Source organism: Calonectris borealis, chromosome 10 (assembly GCF_964195595.1).
Source record: "Calonectris borealis chromosome 10, bCalBor7.hap1.2, whole genome shotgun sequence".
Lineage (NCBI taxonomy): Eukaryota > Metazoa > Chordata > Aves > Procellariiformes > Procellariidae > Calonectris > Calonectris borealis.
The window spans coordinates 15,734,784-15,757,440 of record NC_134321.1 but is presented as its reverse complement, the minus strand read 5'-3'; the positions used below and the strand labels follow the sequence as shown (position 1 = coordinate 15,757,440).

General features: G+C 35.3%; 1 protein-coding gene across 1 annotated transcript in view; it reads left to right on the top strand.

Moving 5' to 3' along the window:
• Positions 1 to 22,657, top strand: part of CACNA2D3 (calcium voltage-gated channel auxiliary subunit alpha2delta 3) — a 471,854-nt gene that overhangs the window by 426,382 nt on the left and 22,815 nt on the right. Inside the window, exons 30-33 of the mRNA XM_075159074.1 lie at positions 5,832 to 5,894; positions 9,068 to 9,138; positions 18,280 to 18,355; positions 21,705 to 21,757. Coding sequence (XP_075015175.1) covers positions 5,832 to 5,894; positions 9,068 to 9,138; positions 18,280 to 18,355; positions 21,705 to 21,757 — 263 coding nt within the window. The remainder of the gene's footprint in view (positions 1 to 5,831; positions 5,895 to 9,067; positions 9,139 to 18,279; positions 18,356 to 21,704; positions 21,758 to 22,657) is intronic.

Genomic DNA, 22,657 nt, shown 5'->3' with positions numbered 1-22,657 from the left:
TTTTTTTACTACTTCATTGTTCATCTTAGAAGTTAATCTCTGATCTTCACACTAGAATTAGACATGAATTCAGAGCTGAATCTATGCAGAACCAATACATTAATAGCTCTTCAGAAATAAAAAAAGAAGTAACCTTAGTCAGTTTGGCTTAATGAACTCACCGAAGTAGCTTTTTATGTAGTTTAATTTGTTAGATGAAAATAGTATTTTTAATATCTTATGCATAGATTTTTGCAAAGCATTTGACATCATACCATATAATGTTTCAGTTAAGCAACCAATGTATTACAGGTTAAAGGAATTAAAATGTGGTTAATAAAGCACAGACTGTATTGATATATGGGGAGGAATTAGGCATACAAGATTCTAGAAAATCAGAGTTGGGTTTAAGATATTGTATCATGTATAGTTAGTGATTTGGAAGAAAACAAAGCAGTTACTGATAACATCCGTGTGTTATCTCTAAACTGAGTGAATGGCGTGAGGAGACCTGGATCACCTGATAAACTGTGCTTGAACAAACTAGATGAATTTAAGTATGATAAAATGTAAATTCATACATCTGGAAATAAAAACTGGGGGCTGTATTTGTATGATACTTTTCCTACAGTGGCCGAAAGAACTATTGCAAAACATACATAAAAGGCAAGAGCCTGTTTGGCTCTGTAATTCATGTTAATGCAATGTTTTTGCAATCTTTTTTTAAGTAGGGTAACATTTTTTAATACAGTTATAAAGTTTTTATATGGTTTTATTCAGTTTTTTGTATATGCTTAGTTGTTTTCACGAAAGCTGCTGTTTGTATGGTCAAGAGTCAGCAGTCAGCGCAGCATTAGTTTTTACACCCTTTTCAACAAAGGATAACATACAGTACTCACAGCAAACCGTGAAAAACTGAGCAGTTACCCCCACCATTGCAAACTCTGGTGTTTAAACAATGCCTTCTCATCTCTTTTCTCTGAAGCCATTTCTTCTGAATATCTTCAACTTTTCACAAGTTTGTGTCACTACTTTTTACAATGGGAAGCCACATATATTATTTGTGGTATTCCACAAGTCTTTATTTTCTCTTTCTCTGCTGTCTCTTCTTATCTTTCTTGCAGTCTCACCTTACAGGTCTCTTTCTGACTGTCCCAGCATTTGAAATAGATTCCCACTTCTTATCACGGAGGTGCTGCCTGCCCTGTGTTAATGTATTTCCAATGAAATCTCCACATCTTCCACCACCTGAACTGCTGCCCTGACTGTATGCCTGCCTATAAAATAGTTAATTAATTTGGAGTGTGCTCTGTGTTGTGTAGCACTACGTTTGTCCAGGGCTGTTCAGGACATAAAAAAATTAACAAGAACGGTTACATAGAGTACTGTGTGATGTTTCCTGTAGTGAAAGTTAGCAGAGTTGGGTTTTCCTGAGGATAGGTAATTCAAAACTTTAAATAACCGTGGTAAAAGAAGGTTCACAAATGTGTTTGAGGAGTGCTTTCTAACATGTGCCGTTATTGTATTGGATATTTAGCTGTTTAAGGCAAAAAATGTTATTTTAATTTTTTTATTACTTTTGTGTAAATTAATTTATAAAAAGTTTAAAAGGTACATCATCAATCCTAGCAATCTCATGTCTAGGATACTACTTCACAGCCTCATATACTGTGACATTGAAATGTGTTTTATTGAAAACTGAGTCCAGGACATAGGTGCAGTGATAAAATTTTTTTAAAATACATGTCTGCTTAATATGAGATTCAGATCACAAAAACATTCCAAGGAGAAAGGCAGAACTTAAAACATCAGCAGTTATAAGAGTGGAACACTAACTTCTTCAGCATACCAAATCAGCAAAACTTACAACAAACTATAATTCATCTATTAGGACCCTGGGATCTAACAGTTGGAAGACAGAGATAGCAATAAATAATAGAAAATAAAATTTGCAGTGAGCCAAAACACAAAGGCCTGATGATCATGCCATCTTTGGCAATGAAATGGACCGTATGAGTCAACACATCTTTTGCATTTCTAGCTATAACAGCTTACAGACTCTTCCATTTAAAGCTTGTATCTTTTTTATCATTAAGTAAACTTTTCCAAATACGAAGTAATGAAAAACAAAGCAGGTTCCACCCAAGTGTGGGTGAAGTGCTTACTTTGTCCAAATTCCAGGCTATCATTTGAATATTAACCAATTTTAAGGTGAGCTCATAATGTTTATTACCCCATTTTCCTGAGTGACCAGAATCTATTGAAAAAGAAGGTCTGTAGAACTGTTAATTACTTAAGTTTTGTGGCCTTGCTTTATTGTAGCTTGCTATAGCCTTAATGTGCAAGCTTTACCTTGAATTGCTTCCAGCAGCTTTAAATATTTTCATCAATGGGTTTCCAGTCATAGCCAACCAGCTTGAGAAGTACAACTGCAGGTAGTTTGGGTAAAGTTAGAGTGCTGTATAAAATCTCCTCCTTGTTTAGCCGAAACCACCATGCTTTTTGGATTAAAAACTGGGCAGAGCTTACTTCCTTCATTTGCGATAGCCTTTGTGATAGAATAGTAATATTACATAATTTCTTGTGTAAAACGTGCTCCTGCTGCAAAGTGTCCAACTACTTCTTCAAAACAAGCATGTTATCGTACTGCAAAAATGTTTTTGCTCGGTCCTTGCTAAGAAGCAAGTACACACTGATAAAGATTCCAAGAGGGCACAGCCAGAAACAATCTACTCTTTTCTTTTTTATCGCATTGGCAGTTAATAAGAATAGTCATATACTTTGCTAAATATTCATGCAGAACTTCTTTTGCTATTACATCCATATGCAAAGAAAACACAAGCGGTTTAAAGTCTTTTCAGCTACTTTCACTTGACACCAGCAGGAGCCATGTAAGCATATGGAGAAATTCAGTAATAGTGTGAACCTTGGTGATTTAGAGATTCCAAACTTTTTTTTAATGACAAAGTATACTGTTGATAGGACTCAATCAAATATCACAGCTCCTCTGTTGAGTCTGTTAACTTTCACAGCTGTCTTTTCTCAATGGCAAGAAAATATCTGCTGAACAGTTATGGTATAAATTAAAGCATTTAAAAGTATTAGGACATTAATGCAAATAGAGTGGCACAATAGTCATACAGAGAATTAGTTGATGAGTTTGTGTGATACTCTTGATTCTAAAATACAGACACACAATTAATTAGAAATCCTTTTTTTCTTTTTTTTTCTTTTTTTGAGAGCTTTGAATTTGCTCATTTCTTCTTGTTTTCCTGATGTCTCACATTTTACTTCAATGTTCTGTTTTCTTTCTTTTTCGTTTTTGGTTTCTTAACCCATATTACATTCCATTACTGTTATTGTATATTGGAGCTGTGAAAAATACATCGAGGACTTGAACTTGATCAAAGTTACTGTAATTCAAATGTGTTCTCAGACCTCAGTCAACATTCTTGCTGTGTTTATTCTGGACTTCATGCCTGCTCTATTTTACAAGCTCAAGGACTCTCCACCTATGGAACATTCCCCTTGAAATCTGAAGTTCACTGAACTTGAACCTTTGGGCAAACCTGTGCATAGTTCACTTCCAATACTTGTGAAACATTGTGAATTAAACCTCTTTCATACAGCTCTAGTCTATGCAAATGCTATTATCCCATGCATTAATCTTGTATCTGAAATCTTCTCTTTGAGATTTGCTAATGTATTGGACAAGTAAATGCACCCCACTGTCCTTTGTCGGTGCTAAATTTAAGTTACAAACTGTTTCTTTAATGTAATGCTGAATATTGAAAGTTATTTATCTTGCTAGCAAGCAGGTGAATGAATGGTCCTGAATGAATATTTTTCCCTTGTTACTGTTTCTAAAATGGATTGAAATAGAAACCCTGTTATCTTCACATTCTTCCAAAAAGATACAGATTCCACTTACTGCATTATGCCTGTTTCCAATAATAATGTTAAAACGTTAGTATCTTTTTAAATTCTGAACAATGCTAGTGAATGCCTGTGGCTTAGAGATTTCAGACATGGCCACTAATTCTTGAATTGAGCCAGTATTTTCCCAACTGCGTATAATCCATAGGCTATGAAATTAAGCCTACGCTCTTTCTTGTCCAGCATAACTACTTTTATTTATTTTCTATACTGTGGAGAAATATTGTTTCTAAAGCACTTAGATTAATCTTTAGATTAATCTTTCATGCATGAGGACTGCAAATATGTATCCTCAAAAGAACTCTTTGTTGACTTAGCTCCTCTCCTAATAAAGTTAGTGGGAGGTTTATGATTGACTTTGGGGAGAGCAGTGTTCTGGTGTTACAGTCTACTTCTGAAATTCCACCCTTCACACACCATTGAGGTTAAGTAGCTGCCTCTTCTAAATGCATTAGCTCTACTCGATTCTTTGCCAGCATCATCAGCTTTTCACATTGCATTTGCCAATTTTTGGCTTTCTAGCAGATCAAAGGTTGGAAATGAGTTGTTTCAACTTCCTTTTTGACAGATTTTCTGTCACTGAGGGTGTCTGTAGCTTAGGTTCCCCTATTAGAATGAATATCCTGCATTTGCGTTAGGGAATGACGTTCATTCCAAACTTTTGCTTGATTTGCTTTTTTAAAAAGCAAGCAAAAGAAAAGCTTCTTTGCTTTTTTAAAAACTAAACTTCAAGCCAGCATTTCTGCAAATCTTTCCTCTTCTTCAGCCTCCCAGAACAGTACACTAATATGTGGCCAGTATGAGAATCAGACACAGCTAAGCATCTCTTGAAAAATCAGACTACATTTTCACGATGTCCTGCAAAACTACTACTGCATGGAACTGCTTTCCCCTCTAAAACGGAAGAGCGATTTTGCTGGATGTGCAGAGTATAGCAGAAAGCACATTTTGTCATGTCTCTGTGCAGCCCATTTGCAGCAGGAAAGGTTTTGAATTAAAAGCAAAGCCATGGTGATTCCTATATTGGAAAAATTCCTACATTTTTTTTACACAAATGTCACAGAAAATTCAAGAAACAATGATAAAATGTTTACTGATTTAGACCAACAATAGAAACACATTAAAAATTTAACGCTGAGGTAGGTATTTGGCAATACTGAAGAGAAACTGAGTTATATCAAGGTTTGAGTTGAACCTTATGTTGAAACTCTGAAGCACAGTAATTAAAACTTTGCCTGTAGCAAGTAATTCACTTGAGGTTAAAATAGTGCATGTATGTATGGAGGGAAGCACTGATTTACCTTGTTTTATACGGTTTATATGTCTGACCTACGAAAAGCTAACAGTCCTACCTCTAAATCCAGTTCCCAATTAAAAACACAATTTGAAAAGCTTTAGGAGACCTGTGGGGCCTCTTTTACAGAAGTTTCTGGTCCCATCCCCCAATGAACAAATTAAAAAATATTACCTGGTCCCCTGTTGGTCCTCCAGGCTGACACTGTGTTTTCATTAATACATCATTAGGGTAATGACATTGTGCTGATGTTTTTCTCCAAACACAGGAGAAGCCATCAGGAGCAACAAAGTTCTATGCCTTTGCAAAATTAGTTGTAAGGAAAACTTTTAAGAATAGGTTATAAAAACATTGACCTTGTTCTTTTTATGCTTGTTTATAATTATCTTATATCCTCCCTTTCTGTACACATCTTTGTTTTGTTTTGCATGAAACAAATGCATAAAAATTAAATCAGATAACATCCATAAGTTGAGACTACATTCACTTAGAAGTTATGTAAGCCATTATAACAGCCTGAAGGCTTTACCCATTTAGAAGTCACTTGGAATTAGAATAAAGTAATTAACTTATTGCTGTATCCTAAAATCAAAAATTAAAATTGTATTTTATTATTTTTCAGGCAATCAACTGTTACCTAATAGATAACAATGGTTTTATTTTAGTGTCTGAAGACTATAGACAGGTAAGTGAAAGATTTTTATTCAATATGCTCATGTAACACATTCATATAAAATTCCCTGTTTTTTAAATGGGCCACTATCTTAAAATGTTAAGGAATTAGTAACATAAAATTTAAAAAATTCCTTCAACAAAGAATGTAAGTTGTTTCTCGCAGGAGCTCAGTTTCTGTCTCCCATTGAGGCAGGGTCTGCTCTTAAACTCATAAAAGTTTCCTTAAAGGGCTGTTTTGCTGCAGAAGTGTCTGTCTTTCATAAGACATTTTTATCCCAAGAAAAAAAGATTCTCTGTGGCATTTTTGCCACGTGGAAAGGTTGGGGAGAGAGGCAGGATGCTGGGACACAGGAGCTTTTACACTCAAACTTGAGATAATGAAATTTTACAGAGCTGTTAGCTGAGGAGTTTGTTTTCTGAAGTGGATTACAGTCATTGAAGGATTAAAACTAAGCACTCAGCATCGCAACAGAGATCATGATTAATGAGAAGATCATTCAAAACATTAATTTGCTTTGTCTTCATGGAAAATTATTGAAAAATGAATGTATAATCACTCAATCCTGCAAACCTTATGAAGGAACCACAACCATTCTCATTAACTTTTGCCTGAAAACTGCTATGATGGTGCCCCAATTATGCCAGAATTATCTGAAGTTGAATTTCTTTTATGTGTTGGGATTGTGAATAGGAATTGGAAGAGTGACTGGAGAGGAGATAAAAAACTCGAAGTGAGTGGCAAAAAAGAAGCCAAACTGAGCATTTTGCTTTTAAATGAAAAGCTTGAATTATTGCAACCTTAAATCTGACCTTTTGAAAGTAAAGATACAGATATTTTTCACCTTCGCATAGCACAAAAGTAATTGCATGTTTCCTTGTGATCGCTCTCTCCCTTTCTCTATTTTGGTTGAGACTTAGAAAAGTCTATTAGCACATAATAAACACGGGAAATACAATTTTTCTGAAACTATCCTTCCAGTGTGTACTAGAGCATTAACTGTTAAGCATGCTGTACTGTGTCATGCAATAGTCATTCCTCATGATATGTCTTCTATGTCAAACCGAGCATCAAAATTGATTATTTTGTTTTACTTTATTAAATTTATTGCTTCCATCCATTTAGAATGTCAAGCATGTTCTGAATACAATTCTAGCATGTACCCAAAAAATAATATGGCTAAAAATGTAACATTGCTTAAATATTAACTGCATTATGTTAGAAGCAGCTGTTGGGGTTTTTTCCTTTGTATCCATCTATCAAATCTGTATTTTTCACTTAGTTGAGCAATGACCTAAGAAAAACACTTATTGTAGAATAATCTTGATACATTTTAAACATTTTTGTCTCATAATTTCCCCTGTTGTTATTATTCACAGGTTTTTAATTGTGACTTGTGTAACTGATTTGCTAGTTGATAGTTGGCGACAGCCAATAAATATGATTAGGAAGAGATTTTTCCTTTGGTAGGTTACCTGATACTGGCCATTACATATTCCTGTGAAGAATGTAGCGTGGGCAACTGTTGGACCAGAACTAGGCTAGAAATGTGTTCTGACCTAGTTTTTTAGTTATGACGGATCTAAGCCTAAGAAGGACAGTAAAGTTGTCTCTATGTTTACATAACGCTGTAGTAAGATTATGATAATTACAATAGTATATGTTTATTTTTATATGTGTATGTATGTATACACTCTATATTTATTGTGGATAGAGAAGGGGTAGGGAAGTGGGATGACGCATTATCAATTACTCACCTGTCTGGGGTTGCTTCAGCACTGTTTTTTTATGGACTTTTCAAAAATGACCTGAATTGCTCTAAGAATCTTGTTCAGGGGCAGTGTAATTCTCCATCTGAACTGCAACTGAATACTAATCTATTAAAAAATAATGATAATCTGGGTGTTACTGCTTCAGGGGAGAACTAGCATTCACAAATGGAGCATTTGTGGAAAGAACTGTCACTGAAATGTCTTTATAAGACTGAAGCACAACTTGATAAATCAGGTTTATTACTATCTAAGGTTATACTAGTCATTTATGGTTTGGGCTTTTTGACATTGACTGCCTCTCCAACAGTTCGGATAATCTTTCTCCATCAGTCAGCTAGGGCTATTGAAGTTAGTATTTTTAGTCATATAAGCTACAAATGTTCCTCTTGTTTCTAGGAGACTTTACACACCCGCATGTTTTGGAAAATGTTCCAAGTTTCCCCTGAGTTAAAAAAAAAAAAGGCAATACTTGCTTTTTAGGTGGAGGAATGCCTTTTTTTGGCTAGGGCTGTAACTTTTCTGCTTACGAACTCCCAGGTGCATACTTGAGGTCAGTTAAGTTCCTTGTAATGGAATTGGGGTTTAGTTCATACAAAACCTATGGAATCTATGCAATTTGAGAGTGTGGTGCCCTTTCCCCCCCATAAATTGTGGGATTTCTCCCTTTAAACAATGCAGAGAACATACCCAATCCTTCTGGGAGTTGAGGCTCTAAAATAAAAAATGTCTTCCCAAACTAGAAAAATGCTGTACATGCAAGATTTTCCACTGTCATCTGAATGGCTGCGGATGATGGAGTCACTTCCATATTACATACCAAATTCATACCATGAATGTTAGTTTTCTCCACAGAGATTTATTTTTATTAGTCCACATCTACTGAACAAGGACAAAATGAGTAATTCATCAGGCTGAGTGGTTTTAAGTATGAAATGACTCTGAATGGAGTTAAAATTTATAGGATTGATGAAATGTACTGTTCCAGCTCCTTAAACAGGTCATGCAGGAATTATAAACAATGCTTTTTAATGACTGTTTCTGAAATCCTCTCACAACCTGTTTATATCTTTTTTGAGTAACATTTTAATCACAAGGGTTTGTGATCAGATTAGTGTTTTCTTTATAAGCTTTAGGTTTGGATGGCTTTTATTTCTGATATTAGATGTTATATAATGTACCTCAATATATTGTTTAAGCGCTCACATCTGCTCAGGGGTAATAACGTAATCCCTATCACTCGCCATGACTGTGAAGTCCTCTTCAGTTTTTATGTAGCAGTAGTCCTGAAAACCTATCTATGTAACTGTCAAAGCCACTCTTGTCAGATCCTAGAATATGCCAGTTTAAATTGCATCCAGTGTTGTTTTGCATTTATCTATACTGCCGGTAATTTCTCGCATTTTCCCCTTACAGACTGGTTACTTTTTTGGGGAGGTTGAAGGGGCTGTGATGAACAAGTTACTAACAATGGGCTCCTTTAAGAGGTAAGAATTAACTCCACTTTCTATCTCTTAAAAAATGTTGTAACAACAAAATGAAAGAAACCAAACCCAAAGTCATATAAAAGACGACCAAGACTGGCAGTGTGGCTGGATTCTCATTTATACCTCTTTTCCATATGATCTGAGTGTAACTCGATGCCATGCACATTGAATATTAAGAGTATTGGAGACAGCCTATAGTGAGTTTCTTGTTGAAAGAACAGTTTATTTGACTACGATGCTAAAACTGTGTGCCTCTCCTATTCCCACTGTGCTCAAGTGGAAAAGGGATTTGGCCATATCTACTACTGAAGAGTTTTAAATGGCTCTAAAGCAAGCCATTGATGCAGCATTAAACATTTTGACCTGTAAAAAGTTGGAGATCGCTCAAACTAGGCAGTGCAAATGCCCTACTGTTAAAGGGAAGGAGTGTTCTGCCAGTAATTCATTTTCATTCACATGCTAACTCACCTTTGAACATCGTTGTGACTATTGACCTGGTCTTACTATCATGATGACAATAAAAGCTAATAGTGATTTTATGTGTTGTCCTCTGAAATAAATTATGCATCCTGGGGAAGTAAGAAAGAACTTTTCCCTTTAACCTGTAACTCAAGACTGGAGTCTTCATGCCTTTCACGTGGTCTAAGAACTGTTCCTTACCCCTTTGTCCTCTTACAGCATGAGAGAAGTGCTGACCATATATATTACACTTTTCCCTTTTATTTTCCTGTGCATTTTTAGTATTAAAAAAAGACACATCACTGATCCCATCAACCACTGAATTTAGTTATTACATGTGAGGGTGTATACAGAGGCTCTCAAAACAGATGGTTTGTGTGCTTCCTTGGTAAACCAGCTCTCTTAAAGGCAGAAAGCTTTCCGTGATGCTTCTGAGCATTATAGCTGAATACCACTCCCAGTAAATGACTGACCTGAAATGGAAAGATCTAGCACTCACTGAATCATCCCAAATCCTAGTTTTCTAAGGGTGGCAACCTTTTTGTGTTTAGCACTACATTCTTAACATATGCTGTAAAAGGAAGTGAAGTAATACATATTTATAGACTGGGTTCTACAATGAAACGATCTGTTTGTCCATGAGATGAGGCATTTTATTTAATGCAAACAAAAACACACAGTCAAAATCAAGGGATAATGCTTTAATTTGTCCCAATTTGTTTTGTCCTGCCTAGCAAAGCATTTCAAACAGAATATCTACTTAAAAATCGATGGTAGTAGGCACCACCATTGAGAAAACAAAGACTGCATGGCTTGAGTATTCCATCTAAACTACGGTAGGCGCCAATTTGGCATGGATCATTGGCTTATGATTTTCCTGGTCTTGAGCTCCGAGGGAGTTACAGATAATGAAGCCACCAGCTCGGTGCAACTGACCTGCATGCTAAAGAAAATGTAAATACAATGAGCCGATTATTTAAACACAATAAACTGGCCATTGCCAATCAATTAAAAATGGGAGAGAATCAAAGTTGTGTAATTGCACTAAATGAGCCACCTGCTTTTCCTGCTGTACAGCAGAGAGCTCTGTGCAGCAACAAAAAAACCCGAAAACTGTCTTTGAGCTTTGCTAGATGAGGCCTTTAATTCCAGCAATATGAAGAAGAAATCTTTGCTGGCTCTCATGAAAAATAGTCAGACACATTTACCATATTTTAAGATTACTAATTTGTTTGGGTGGCGTTGTGTTTTGCTCTTCCAAAATTTATTTTATATGGAATAAGAAGTAAAGAAGAAAAGCACTGAATAATACAGTGGCAAAATCTATTACCAGTATCATTTCCCTGAGAGCACAACAATATAGATATTGCATGCATTATACTTGTCATTGCTGCTCTTACCACGGAGACAAAATCAGAGAGCAAGCTCTGTTCTTTAGCCTTTTATTCTGATAATATCCAGAGCCATCCTTTCTTGCAATTTGCAATGGCATTTACTGTCCAGCAGGTGAATTCTATAGCTTTGCCCTGTTTGATTTGGTCTTGCTCCTTTTTCATTTAGTTTAGAAGTAGAAGGTTCTACAGTGCCTCTTCACTGCAGAAGAGTTTACTAACATCCCCAGTAACCGTGGGGCTGGGAGTCCTTTCTTCCTTTTGCACCAATAATCTGAGTGGCAGTGCAGATATGTGCTACCACCTCGCTGATTCATGCCAGCTTTCAGGCTCTCCATCCACAAAAGGAATGAAATAACCCTTTGTGTGTTCTCTCAACTACCACTAATTTGGAGGGATATAGAAGTTCTTTTTAGGATTGAGCTGGAAGTGTTAAACAAAAGGGGGTTGTTTGCTGCTGACTATATTTCTTTTCAACCTGAAGCAGGATGAAATTCAATTTTTGTGTTCGCTGTTTATTTTTTAAAGTGAACTTAAATACCTCCTTCCCTCCTCAATTTCTTTAAACTCAGTACTTCTTTTGAATAATGTGTACATACGTACATATGTATATTTTCCTAGTTTATGGGTTTTATATTTAGGGAGAAAAATTATATCAGTGCCTCCACAGCAACGTGATACATTCTATGATTTCATTTAGCAAAACGATGTTTATCTTATACCCTGAATATTGCACACGGTTAAATAATTTAAATATAATTTAAATTTATTATTAAATAAATTAGGATGTGCTTATGGAAAAGTATCTGCTTCACATAAGTTAGAAAAAAAGTTTCTTTATAGTTTCCTCAGCACTTTGTTTACATGAAAACAGTGAAAAAATAGATTCAACTGCTCAAAGCATGAAAATCTAAAAAAACCACATTAACATCAGAAAAATTAAGGGCTATCAGAGCAATGAGATCCCCAAAGAAATGAACTTAATAAATCTGTAAGAGAAAATTAAATATCTCTTGACTTCAAAGCATTTTCATCCTTTCCAGTCGGAGGAAAACTAAGCAATTCTATAAGACAAATGTGGAAGCAGCATCATTTCCTCTTAACAGTTCTGTTTCCACCAGGCATCATCTCGGTCTCTGAAGAAGAATCTATGCTTTGGTATTTAATCATGTTGTCAGGATGTATGACTGAAAGGGTGCACCCCTGAATTCCAACTTTCCCAGATCCTAAGGCTCACTCTAACAAGTTCTTGTAGCTTTGAGAGCTTCTCTTGTTTCTCAATTTTTCTTGCTCTGTTCCTTTATGTTTACTCACATACTTCTTAGTGAATAACGCATACTGTCTGTGCCCTTACGGCACAGTAGAATCCCAGTCCTTCACCTGTGTTCTCCAAATGCATGCACATAAAGGCAGACTTTCATCTCTCTGTCTTGATTTGCTTTATGAGCAAAACCTCACAAGTGTTTTGCCTCCAGCTTATAAGATTATAAAAAAATTCAGAACTCTTTACTAAGCTACTTGCAAAGACCAGAACATTCTTAAAGCCAAATAATGAAAACAGTAACTAGTTGCTTACCAACAGGATACTAATTTCCACTGAGGCAGCACAGCCTCCAAATGAAGGATATTTTTCTGTTTAGTTTAGGCCACTCATTTAAGCATTCATTTTAATAAGATATTCTTGGATTTTTGGTGAAGGTGTTAAATGGACACTTACATTTAAAAATTGTGTTTATTTTCTTGTGGGTTTTTACAATCATTGATTTGACCTTCTATTAATTTGGCAGTGTTTCTGAATGTAGATGTATACTTTGGAGAAGATCAGTGACAGACTGAAGGAACAATTCAAACTGTAGATAGTGGATTGGGTATTGGACAAATGCAACTGTGATATAGCAGTTCTGCAATGTAGCAGTTCTTACAGTATAAAAAAATCTCCCTATCTTTAGTGATGATTTATTTAGTAAAAGAAAAAGTAAACTCAAAATATACCTATGTTTATGGCATAAATACCACAAAAAATAGTGAGGTAGATGAATAGGCATTTTTTGTATGGGCAGGCAGAAGACATTCAAGGTAGGAAAATGAGCAGACTATTTCCAATAATCATCTTCTATATCAGCTGTCATGTGTACTGCAGAGCATGTATGAGGCCTGCACCCTTAATCTTCAATTTCTAAATGAATAATATGTAATTGTACTGCCCTGAAGAACGACATCCGTTTTCAACAAAGAAATAGCTGACAGAAAGGCAACGATATAGCAGACTGTTTAGTACAGGTTTACAAGTAGGTATAAAAGAACCAAATAATATCTGCCACTTCCCTCTTGTCATTACCAACAAGAAGAGCCCTGTTCTGATTTTTTTTCTTTTTTTTTTTTTTTTTGCATTTACCAGATGTGCATCTGGTACCTGTGCTCTGAAACTCCCGCACTGCTGTGTGGTATGTTTTCTGCTCATATTTTGTCCATGTGATATCTAAAATTAATGTCTTAAAACTGAGTTTGGGCATAGTTAGAGTTTATATCTCTGTAAATACTAGCACTAATTTAATGCAGGGTATTACTATATGGGAATCGTTTTACCCACTTAAGGAGAAACCCAGGCATGTGTGCTATGTAAAGGAGTTGTCATCCTGTCTGCTGGAAATACAGGTTGAGTTGTAGTTTTTTATGCATATTATGCTTTGGAGCACCTTGGCAATTGGGAATAGCTGAACAATAAAGGCAAAGATATGTGATGACAAGCTTGTTTTGTCAAAATGCTGTAATTTATTTTTATGCTTTTCATTGATTTTCTTGGTGGTGAAAGGTATTAGTCTGACAGCTTCTGGACACTAACAATCTGTCTGTCAATGAAGGTGGGAGAGCCAGAGCAGCAACAGTACGGGATTTCTTTCAGTGTCCTGCTACCTCCCCACAAGGACCCTCTCTAGACTTTAGAAACTAGTTTACTCTTCATACCATTCAACACTGTCCCTCCTTCCCCTCTTTGTGAGAATGCCAGACAGGCTGCATATCTTGTGTCTGAGTTAATGAACACCTTTCCACCAGAAGGGAGCTGTAGTCACCATTAATTTTTACGTGGACTACTGAGTAAAGCATAGTGTCAATAATTAGGGCTTCCTGTATTATTGGCTTCCTGTGCTTGGTTTTTTGGAGCACTTCTTCCTTTTTTTTTTTTTTTTTTTTTTTTTTTTAAATGGACTTGACATTTACTTCCATGGTAAGAACCTTATTATTCCTACACATTATATGAAAACCCCCAAATGTTGAACTGGTGACAAAACATTTGAAATTTTAAGTGTTGAAGATCTTTCAGCTGTTATAGTTGTCAGTAATGGTATTTTACACTACCATACGTGTGCTGAAAATCTAGCTGAAAGCAATAGAGTACATTTGTTAACACAGCCTGTGCTGCTGGTAGGTCTTAGAAGTTTAATTTTCTTGAACCAGATTCGTACTCAATTGTAAGTACATTGCAAAGTACAAGACTGGAATTTACTATATCAGGAAATTGACAATAAAAAGGTTTTCACTAAAATGTGTTTGGCCCCTGAAGTTATATGCAATGGAGGTGCACATTTAGGTTTTGGTAAGTTATTTCCCATTAGTTAAAGATGATTGCACGTAGTCCGTGTTTGTCCTACGACTGATGTTGAAAACAATTGCTCTGTAGACTTCAGTGACCAGGTGTGGAAACATGGGCAGTTAACAGCATGGTGATGTCAGAAAGTCTCAAGCACATTATCCGTAGTAACTGCAAAGCTCTCCTGTGAGATGCTGTAATACATAGCATGGACTTGGGCATCTAGATGGACTTAAAATTAGATCGTGGGAAGCAGGCAATTATGTTCACTAACTGTAGTCAGTTGAACAGGATACGGTTAGCTGCAAACAGTTATTTAAAACTGAAATACAATCACTTCAAAAAGGGTAATCTGGAAGCCTTTCTTTCTGCAACAGTGAGTTAAGTCTGTCTGAGTGAGAAGAAAGCTTATTTTCTAAAATCTCAGAAAGACATTAGCAATAAACACTCTGGAAATGACACCTGAACACAGAAGCACCACAGTGTCTTAGGCCACTGTTTTGACTACCAATACTATAGTACCCTTTATAAGGAATAGGGCTGGAAGGCTTTTACCTTCCTATTATGTTTACAAGAATAGAAACAAAACAAAACTGGATTTGAATTTGTGAATGCCTTGGAACCCCTTTATACTGAGCTTTAATACCATTCATAGAGACAGAGAGTCCAGAATTGATTCAATATGTTGCAGTGTTCAGATTTCAACATGGTTATGGGCTTCATCCACTGATCTTTGAAGTGTATTGCAAAATTCCTATTTGTTTTTAGTGCGGAAGAATCAGGTCTTTTAAGATAGTTTGGTTTGGCAAGAATGCTTTCGCTGGTATATTTTGCACATCCTGCATTATAGTTGTTTGAATCATCTTTAGAAACTTTCAGATAGGTGTTGAACCTGCCCACTTTGATATTTACTGAGATGGGAATACATTGTTCAAAAAACAGAACTCATTCCAGGCTTTTGCTAAGAAATCTGTCTGCCATGTACCTTTCTAAGGATTTGCTCCTTTTTTTTTTTTTTAACCTGGATACACTATCTGTTTTCTAGTTTGTTCCTAAACCAGAATCTTCACACTGGAAACACCTTAAAATATATTTACTAAAACTAAACTCATCATAATATCATCCACAAATGATATTCAGACATTTCCAAACAACAATTTTGCAGTGTTCCACAATAAGGTTGCAGTGTTCCACAGTAAGGTTGTTGATTACAACGCTTCCCCTCTGCCATCACTCTGAAGTTTAGTATTTCTTTCCCTGTTAAATGAACTTTTTTTTAACTACATACATTTTAACATTTTTTTTTCTTCTTGCTTATAATACAATCTTAGATTGTTGTGTACTCCCTATGATAAAATAAAACAATCTATGAAATATATAATCTAACATGTTGGGGTGCAATATGAATTATATTTCTGATTATTTGTGTGAGTACGTATTTCAAACTTTATAATGACTTTTTATCTTTGAGCATTTAAAGAAACTATTACATCTATTACCATGTAATAATTACGTAAGAAATGTAATACGAGTACAAATATTGAGGGGGGAAAGGCTTTTTCCAATATTTAAAGTGAAGTTCAAATTATAACAGATGTTCCACATGACACACTATAGTAGTATTTGATTAACACTTCTTAGCAGAATAATGAAGTCCACAGATTGACCAAGCAGTTCTGGTGTATGAAATTGGAAGTTGAGAAATTGATTGCACTTTCAAACACCAAACAAACAGTCACCAAACTTCTTATATTGAGAAACCATTTACAAAGAATAAAGACAAAACTGAATACTATTCTACTTGTAACACTAGGTATTGAATGAAGCAGGATGAGACCATTTCATCCATATAGAATTCCTTGACTACTCTGCAGAGAGCACAGTAACATCTGTAAGCTGCCCTTGTCTGCGCTTATCACTTGCCACCATCACTAGGAGGTCCAAGTGGACATGCAACATGGTCCTTGGATCTAGAGGAATAAAATAGTCAAGCCAACCAAGACTGGAAGGGCTGAGCTGTAGAGATTACCTTGCAGGGGCTGGATTCTGACCATGGTTAAAGGGGGGAAAAAAATAAAGGGGGGAAAAAAAAAAAAGCTAGGGAGAGTGGTGTATTACTGCATGCCACACAGGCAGCACAGCTTACACCATGTACTGCTCTGTTTGTCTTGGCAGATCTGTGTGCGCGGATCTGGCTGTGGGCGTGATTCTGCCAAATATGGTCAGTGTTCAACTTACACCCATGTTTAGGTCTCTAGTTATGCGTTTGTCTACCATGTGCCTCTCTCTGCCAGTCCACAAAACAATGGCTTCCTAGCCATTTCTATTCTGAATATAAGACAAAATTGCTAATGTAAGCAGTATGACCATGTACTAAATGTTTAGTTGAAGCTGCGAGATCCAATATATTAGATATTTTGCCTGTAAGCGAAAAAAAAAAATATAGGCATAATAAAGAAGCTTTTAGTGATGGTTGCTGTCACAAAATTAGATAAGAAAAATTATATACAGTTTCTACCACAATGGATTATGACATTTTATTGGTACAGGTTGCAACGTTTCATGGCATGCAGTGCAGAATGCCTCATGGTGATGCTGAGTGCATTTCATGACCTGTTTTTGGCAGCTTCTGGGACATCCTTTCCGTAGCTGAATTTGTGTGCTCTCCTTTCCTCTTCACTTAGAAGCAAGGCACACATTGCAAAATGTTGAAGTCCCATCTCATACGTCTATAAACCATCTATGTCCAATTGTGTTTCTTTGTCCCTCTGATGATGCAAAAGTCAAATGGATATGTACATTAATACTAGTAACTTTTATATATTTACACTTGCTGCAACTTATCAGCTAAAGATTCTTTACATCTGCTATAGATGTTAAATGCTTTTTATGTGAATGGATATAGTTAATTAATTATTCTATGGACAGACAGATTTAGAGAAATAATCACAATTCCATATACTATCTCTGAGTTCTGGATTTTACATTTAGATCTCTGAAGTGTATCAATGATGAGTAAAATCACAAGCAGAAAGAAATCTCCCTGTCTACTATGCATCTGAGGAGGCTTCTAGCATATGTTGATTACAGCAGGTACTTGACATGGAATACTTTGCCCTCATGAAAAGAAGCAAAAGTAAACCCATCCTGCTTCTGTACTTATCTGTACTGTGAATACACTGAAATTTCACCTCTCTCTTCTTTGGAAGCAACACCATGTTTTTACAAATTAGTTGTGCACTGAGAACTGTAGAAGTGTCTATTTGCCTTTACTGGAGTTCAGGAGTGGTCTGTTGTGAGAAGCCCCTCAAATGCATAGGTTCTTTCACTTTCTGGGGCTAAATGTGCTGATCTTAGTCCAGAACCAATTGTTTAAGCATCATGTTGAATGTGTATTCTCCTCCTCCTCACATTGTTTATATCATTGTGTGTTACACTGTATGTGTATGTTCCCTGGTTTCTCCCAGTTACACTTTTGCTTTGTTCTGTAGTCTGATAAAATCCTTACGAAGTTTTCAGAGTGTTTCTTACCTTTATTCTCCTTTGTGTGACCTGTATTTTAATGATCCCTTTCCCTCTCTTACTTGCTGCTGTTACAATTTTTATTTTCCTGTCTACTTTGTGGGCAGACTGTTCCATATCATCATTTTTATTCCACTGTTCTCTTCTTTTAGTCAAGCAGTTTTCTGTTCTTCTCTGTAGAATTACACTTTATGACTACCAGGCCATGTGTAGAACAAACAAAGAGAGTAGCGACAGTGCCCATAGCTTACTGGACGTAAGTATAGTACATTTTCTGAGCACCTTTCCATGCAATCATCAAAGAAAATTGTTGCGAATATCTCATGGCCATTGTAAGCCTGTTATTTTGATTTGGAATGCTTACAGCTTTTGCGTTTATCCTAGTGCATACAAGGAATGGTTCATTATAAACAAATGCAAAGTGTTAAGCATTGTCAAGTTCAAATACTTACACAATTATTTACACATTTAAACCCTTGTCTTGGAATCAGATCCCTCTGCAAGGCCTGATTAGAGTCAAGCTGGGTCTTGCAAGGGCAACACTTCCTTGTTGCTAAATCATATACCTAGGTAATAACCTCAAGGGTATTTTATAATCACGTATATGTTCTACTGATTAATAATCTATCAGAACTGATAAGGTGTTACATAAAGTATAGTTTTTGCATATTAAAAAGGAACCATTTTAACAAATATATGACAGTATTAGCATGAAAAATTCTTATGTAAGGACAGCAGCAAAACACTCTAGCAATTTTACCAGTCTGCAAAAGTTATCTGATAGTATTTTTAAATGCACAGGGATCTAGCTAGAAAAAATAAGCCTACATATAGTTAAACTGTTGAGTGAATATCAAGGTTCTGGCAACTTCCAAATATCTATAGATAGCTTCTATCATTTAATAATCATATGCATTTTGGGATGTTTCCATTTACATATTTACATGACCCTATGTTTTTCAAATACCTGCAAGTTTGTATTTACTGCACTTATCAGTCTGATGTCTGCTAAAGCCTGAACCTGAAAAAAGACTGTTCTGTACCTGTAATAAGTACCAGACTGTGCAATGAGACTTAAATTATCAGTGAAATAAAACGGGATGCTGTGAAAAATTTTAAAGTATATTACAACTCTTAGCAACAAGGCTTGGGACTTCAGCTCAGTTTGCATAAGCATACAACATGTAGAGCTGAAGTATTTCTGTCTTACAAGTGGGCTTTAATCCAAGAGATTCTCACTATTCCAATTTTTGCCCAAGCTGTGTTTATGGAGAAAAAATTCTGCAACTGTTGTGGGATACCCTGAGACATGACGAGCATGTTCTTTATTTTTTTTTTTAAAGATAGCCAAACTCTTCTTTAAACTTCAAGTGAGTTTTTGTGATGTTCAACATGAAAGACGGGCAGAGCTTTGGTTATTTTATTATTTTCCTGTTGATTTAGTCACTTCTAATAACCATGGCTACAGAGAAAATATAAAGAGAACTTGCATTAAAAACAGGTAGGGCTAGGTTCCTCAAAAGTATTTTTTTCCTGGTTTTATGCCCAGTTTTGTACATATAGATCAGGTTATTAAGCAGTATTCAGTACAGTTTCTACATAAGCAAAGTGTTTGTTCACAAATGTTTATCCTTCCTTTTGAGAATTATGATTTTACAAATACAGGAATAGATATAGGGACAAGACTGAGACTCTTTAAAAAGTTCATCTTTTAAACAGCATACGAGTGGAGCATAGGCATCAAAGACTGTATGACTACTAAAGGATCTATCACAACATTCTGCCAAAATTGTGGAAAACAGGTGTCAGGGCTGGACCCCTCTTTCTATCATAGCTTTTTAGACTGTGGGACTAAAATGATAAATTAGGGATGGACTAGATTTATAGATCATCTGGTCCATTTCTTTACCAGTATACTTCTTAAAAGATATCCAGATACTTTGTTATTTAGCATATTTTCTTTTTTTAATTTATTGAAGTCCTAGATAACTCTCCACAGAACCACTTTGTTGCCACAGAGTCACCCAGCTCAGTTCCTTTGACTCTCAATGATGGTTTGGATACATAGAGAGAATAAAACTCCTGCAGTTTTTGCTGCAGTTTTTGAAGGAACAGTCTTTGAGTGGAAAAGGCTATCTTAGTAAAATCACATTTCATGAGAATGCATTTATATCAATGTAATGAAATGTTTTTTCCACTAAAATTTCAAAACAAATTATTGTTCTCATTTTCTATTCATATTATTGAAAATGTTTTTCAGATATATTGAGTTTTTAAATTTTCTTTTAGTTCTCATATTAAAATAGTTTATAATACATAGTATATTTTACATTAAATATGTATTGTTCATAAGTAATAATAAATATATTATTTTACACTAAATCATTTGGCATTATGAAAACAAAAGTATGCAACCAAGTTAATTACTTGGGTATGAAATTTCAGGTTTTCTGATTTGGAATGAAAATAAGTAAGGTGTCCCACAGGGCTGAAATTTTGTTTTCTTTTCATCTCTAGGAAAGACTTGTAGCTTTTTATCTTTTCCTATAAGACAGCCCTTAATAGGTGAAAATCTTTACTGTCTTTGGCATTATGCATTCTGCTGGCTTGCTATCTCAGCCTTTCATGCCACTGACTGACACTAGTTCATTGGCTCTGTGAGTTATCAGCCCTGTGCAGAAATACTCTTTGTGGCCTCTGAAAACTTTAAATGGCCAGTTACTGCTGTGCAAAATGGCACTGCTTCAGTAAGGTGCTGATTCAGGATGGTTAAGCATGATTTTAGATATCTGAGTAATTCTCTTAAAGTCAATATGATTTCTTACATGTGCTAAAATACTCTGTTGATATGGAATCTAACAAATCTGCAAAATTTTATGCAACTAGGAGACCCTAACACAAATGAGTGAGACAAGGATAGATTCCTTTCCAAATTTCGGGAAACTGACTTTTCTGCCTGAGATCCCCTCATAAAAGAATAATTCTATTGATATTCTTTTCAAAAATAAAATATTCAAAATGTAGTAGAAGTACTGTAAACACAGGATTTTCAAAGTATTTGCTGTATTTGTTATGATCCAGAAAAAAAGAGGGAGGAGGGAAGAATCTTAAAAGCTACTTAAAGTGCTTACAACTGGGCCTTCAATATGGCACAGATAACTTCATTTAGGTAAATTCAAACTTCAGAAGCTTTTCCTGGGCTAATTAGACTAAGGTGATGAATAGAGATTTACCTTATAGAGAGGCAAGTCTGTGAATTGCAGGCTAAGAAAAGCTCATATTATCTACCAGAGCTGTTCCTCCAGCAATAGCCTGGGAAATAGGAACCCCTAGAGGTTAAATATTTAAGAATCATTTGCAAAACTTTCCTTTTCCAACTGCTAATCTATGTATATGACCAACCACATTAAAAGGAAATTTCATTACTATATATTTTAATATTCAATATAATAATATTTGCTTCTTCATAAGAAAAAGTTATTGTTCTTTATCTCATGCTACCCATGCATTTGAATATCCATAACATTGCCTTTACATGAAGAATTCAGTTAAGATATAAATACTGCATGTTGTGCCTTTTTATTAAATGAGTTGCTTCTCTTCAGCCTTATAATGCCTTCTTTGCTGCAGTAAAATGGATTATGACTGAGCTTGTCTTGTAAGTAAATTTTATCAAGAACTTAATGAATATTTGTATGAATTAATGAATATTTGTACTTTTGAATACTTCATGAATATTTGTACTTTTTGCCTTTTACATACATTGTGCTGCTTATATTATATGATTTTAAATATAGTAATATTTGTTAATTTTTTGCTTTCCAATTTTGCATTGTTAAAATCTGAGAAAATTTTAGCTATATGAATACACAGTTACACTTCTTACATTATTCATGGTCTTCACTTATATCTGTATGTCTTTGCTTAGTAAGTCTAGCAGATCGCAATATACAACCCAAGTTTATTATTGTGGTTTCTGTTAAATTTTACATAAATGTCTGGCTGTTTGTAATGCTGCTTGGGTGGGCTGTTGTCAATATAGCAAACTGTTATAGTGATTCACTGTATTGTTTGTCATGACATGAATTCCTGTAAGATGGACCTTTTACAGTATATGCCAGATAAGCTGTACTCTGGATGTTGCTGAATTTTTTTACCTGGCCTAATTCTTCTAACATTTCAAGCTAATACATAATGAGCATTGCCTTTAAGAGAGGTTGCCTAAGAAATCACAGAGAAATATCATATGGAGAAGAGGAAGCCTTAAAATCTTGTATTATTAATATATATATGTTTTATTACTGTTATCAGAGAGCAGAGTTGCAGATTTGAGTGAATTTTATCTTTATTGAAATAGAACTAATTTTTTCTTGTAGTCATTTTGGTTTAATTGTAAATTATATGAGCTTTCATCAAAGTTTGGAATAAGAGTTAAGGAGAATTAACCGAATGGCTGTTGCCAGAGGGCAGAGGTTGATCTTAAATGCAGCTTTCAAAGTAAATATCAGGGAAAGAAGTCATGTTAAGATGAGACTTTGATGCTAGCTATAACAGCTTC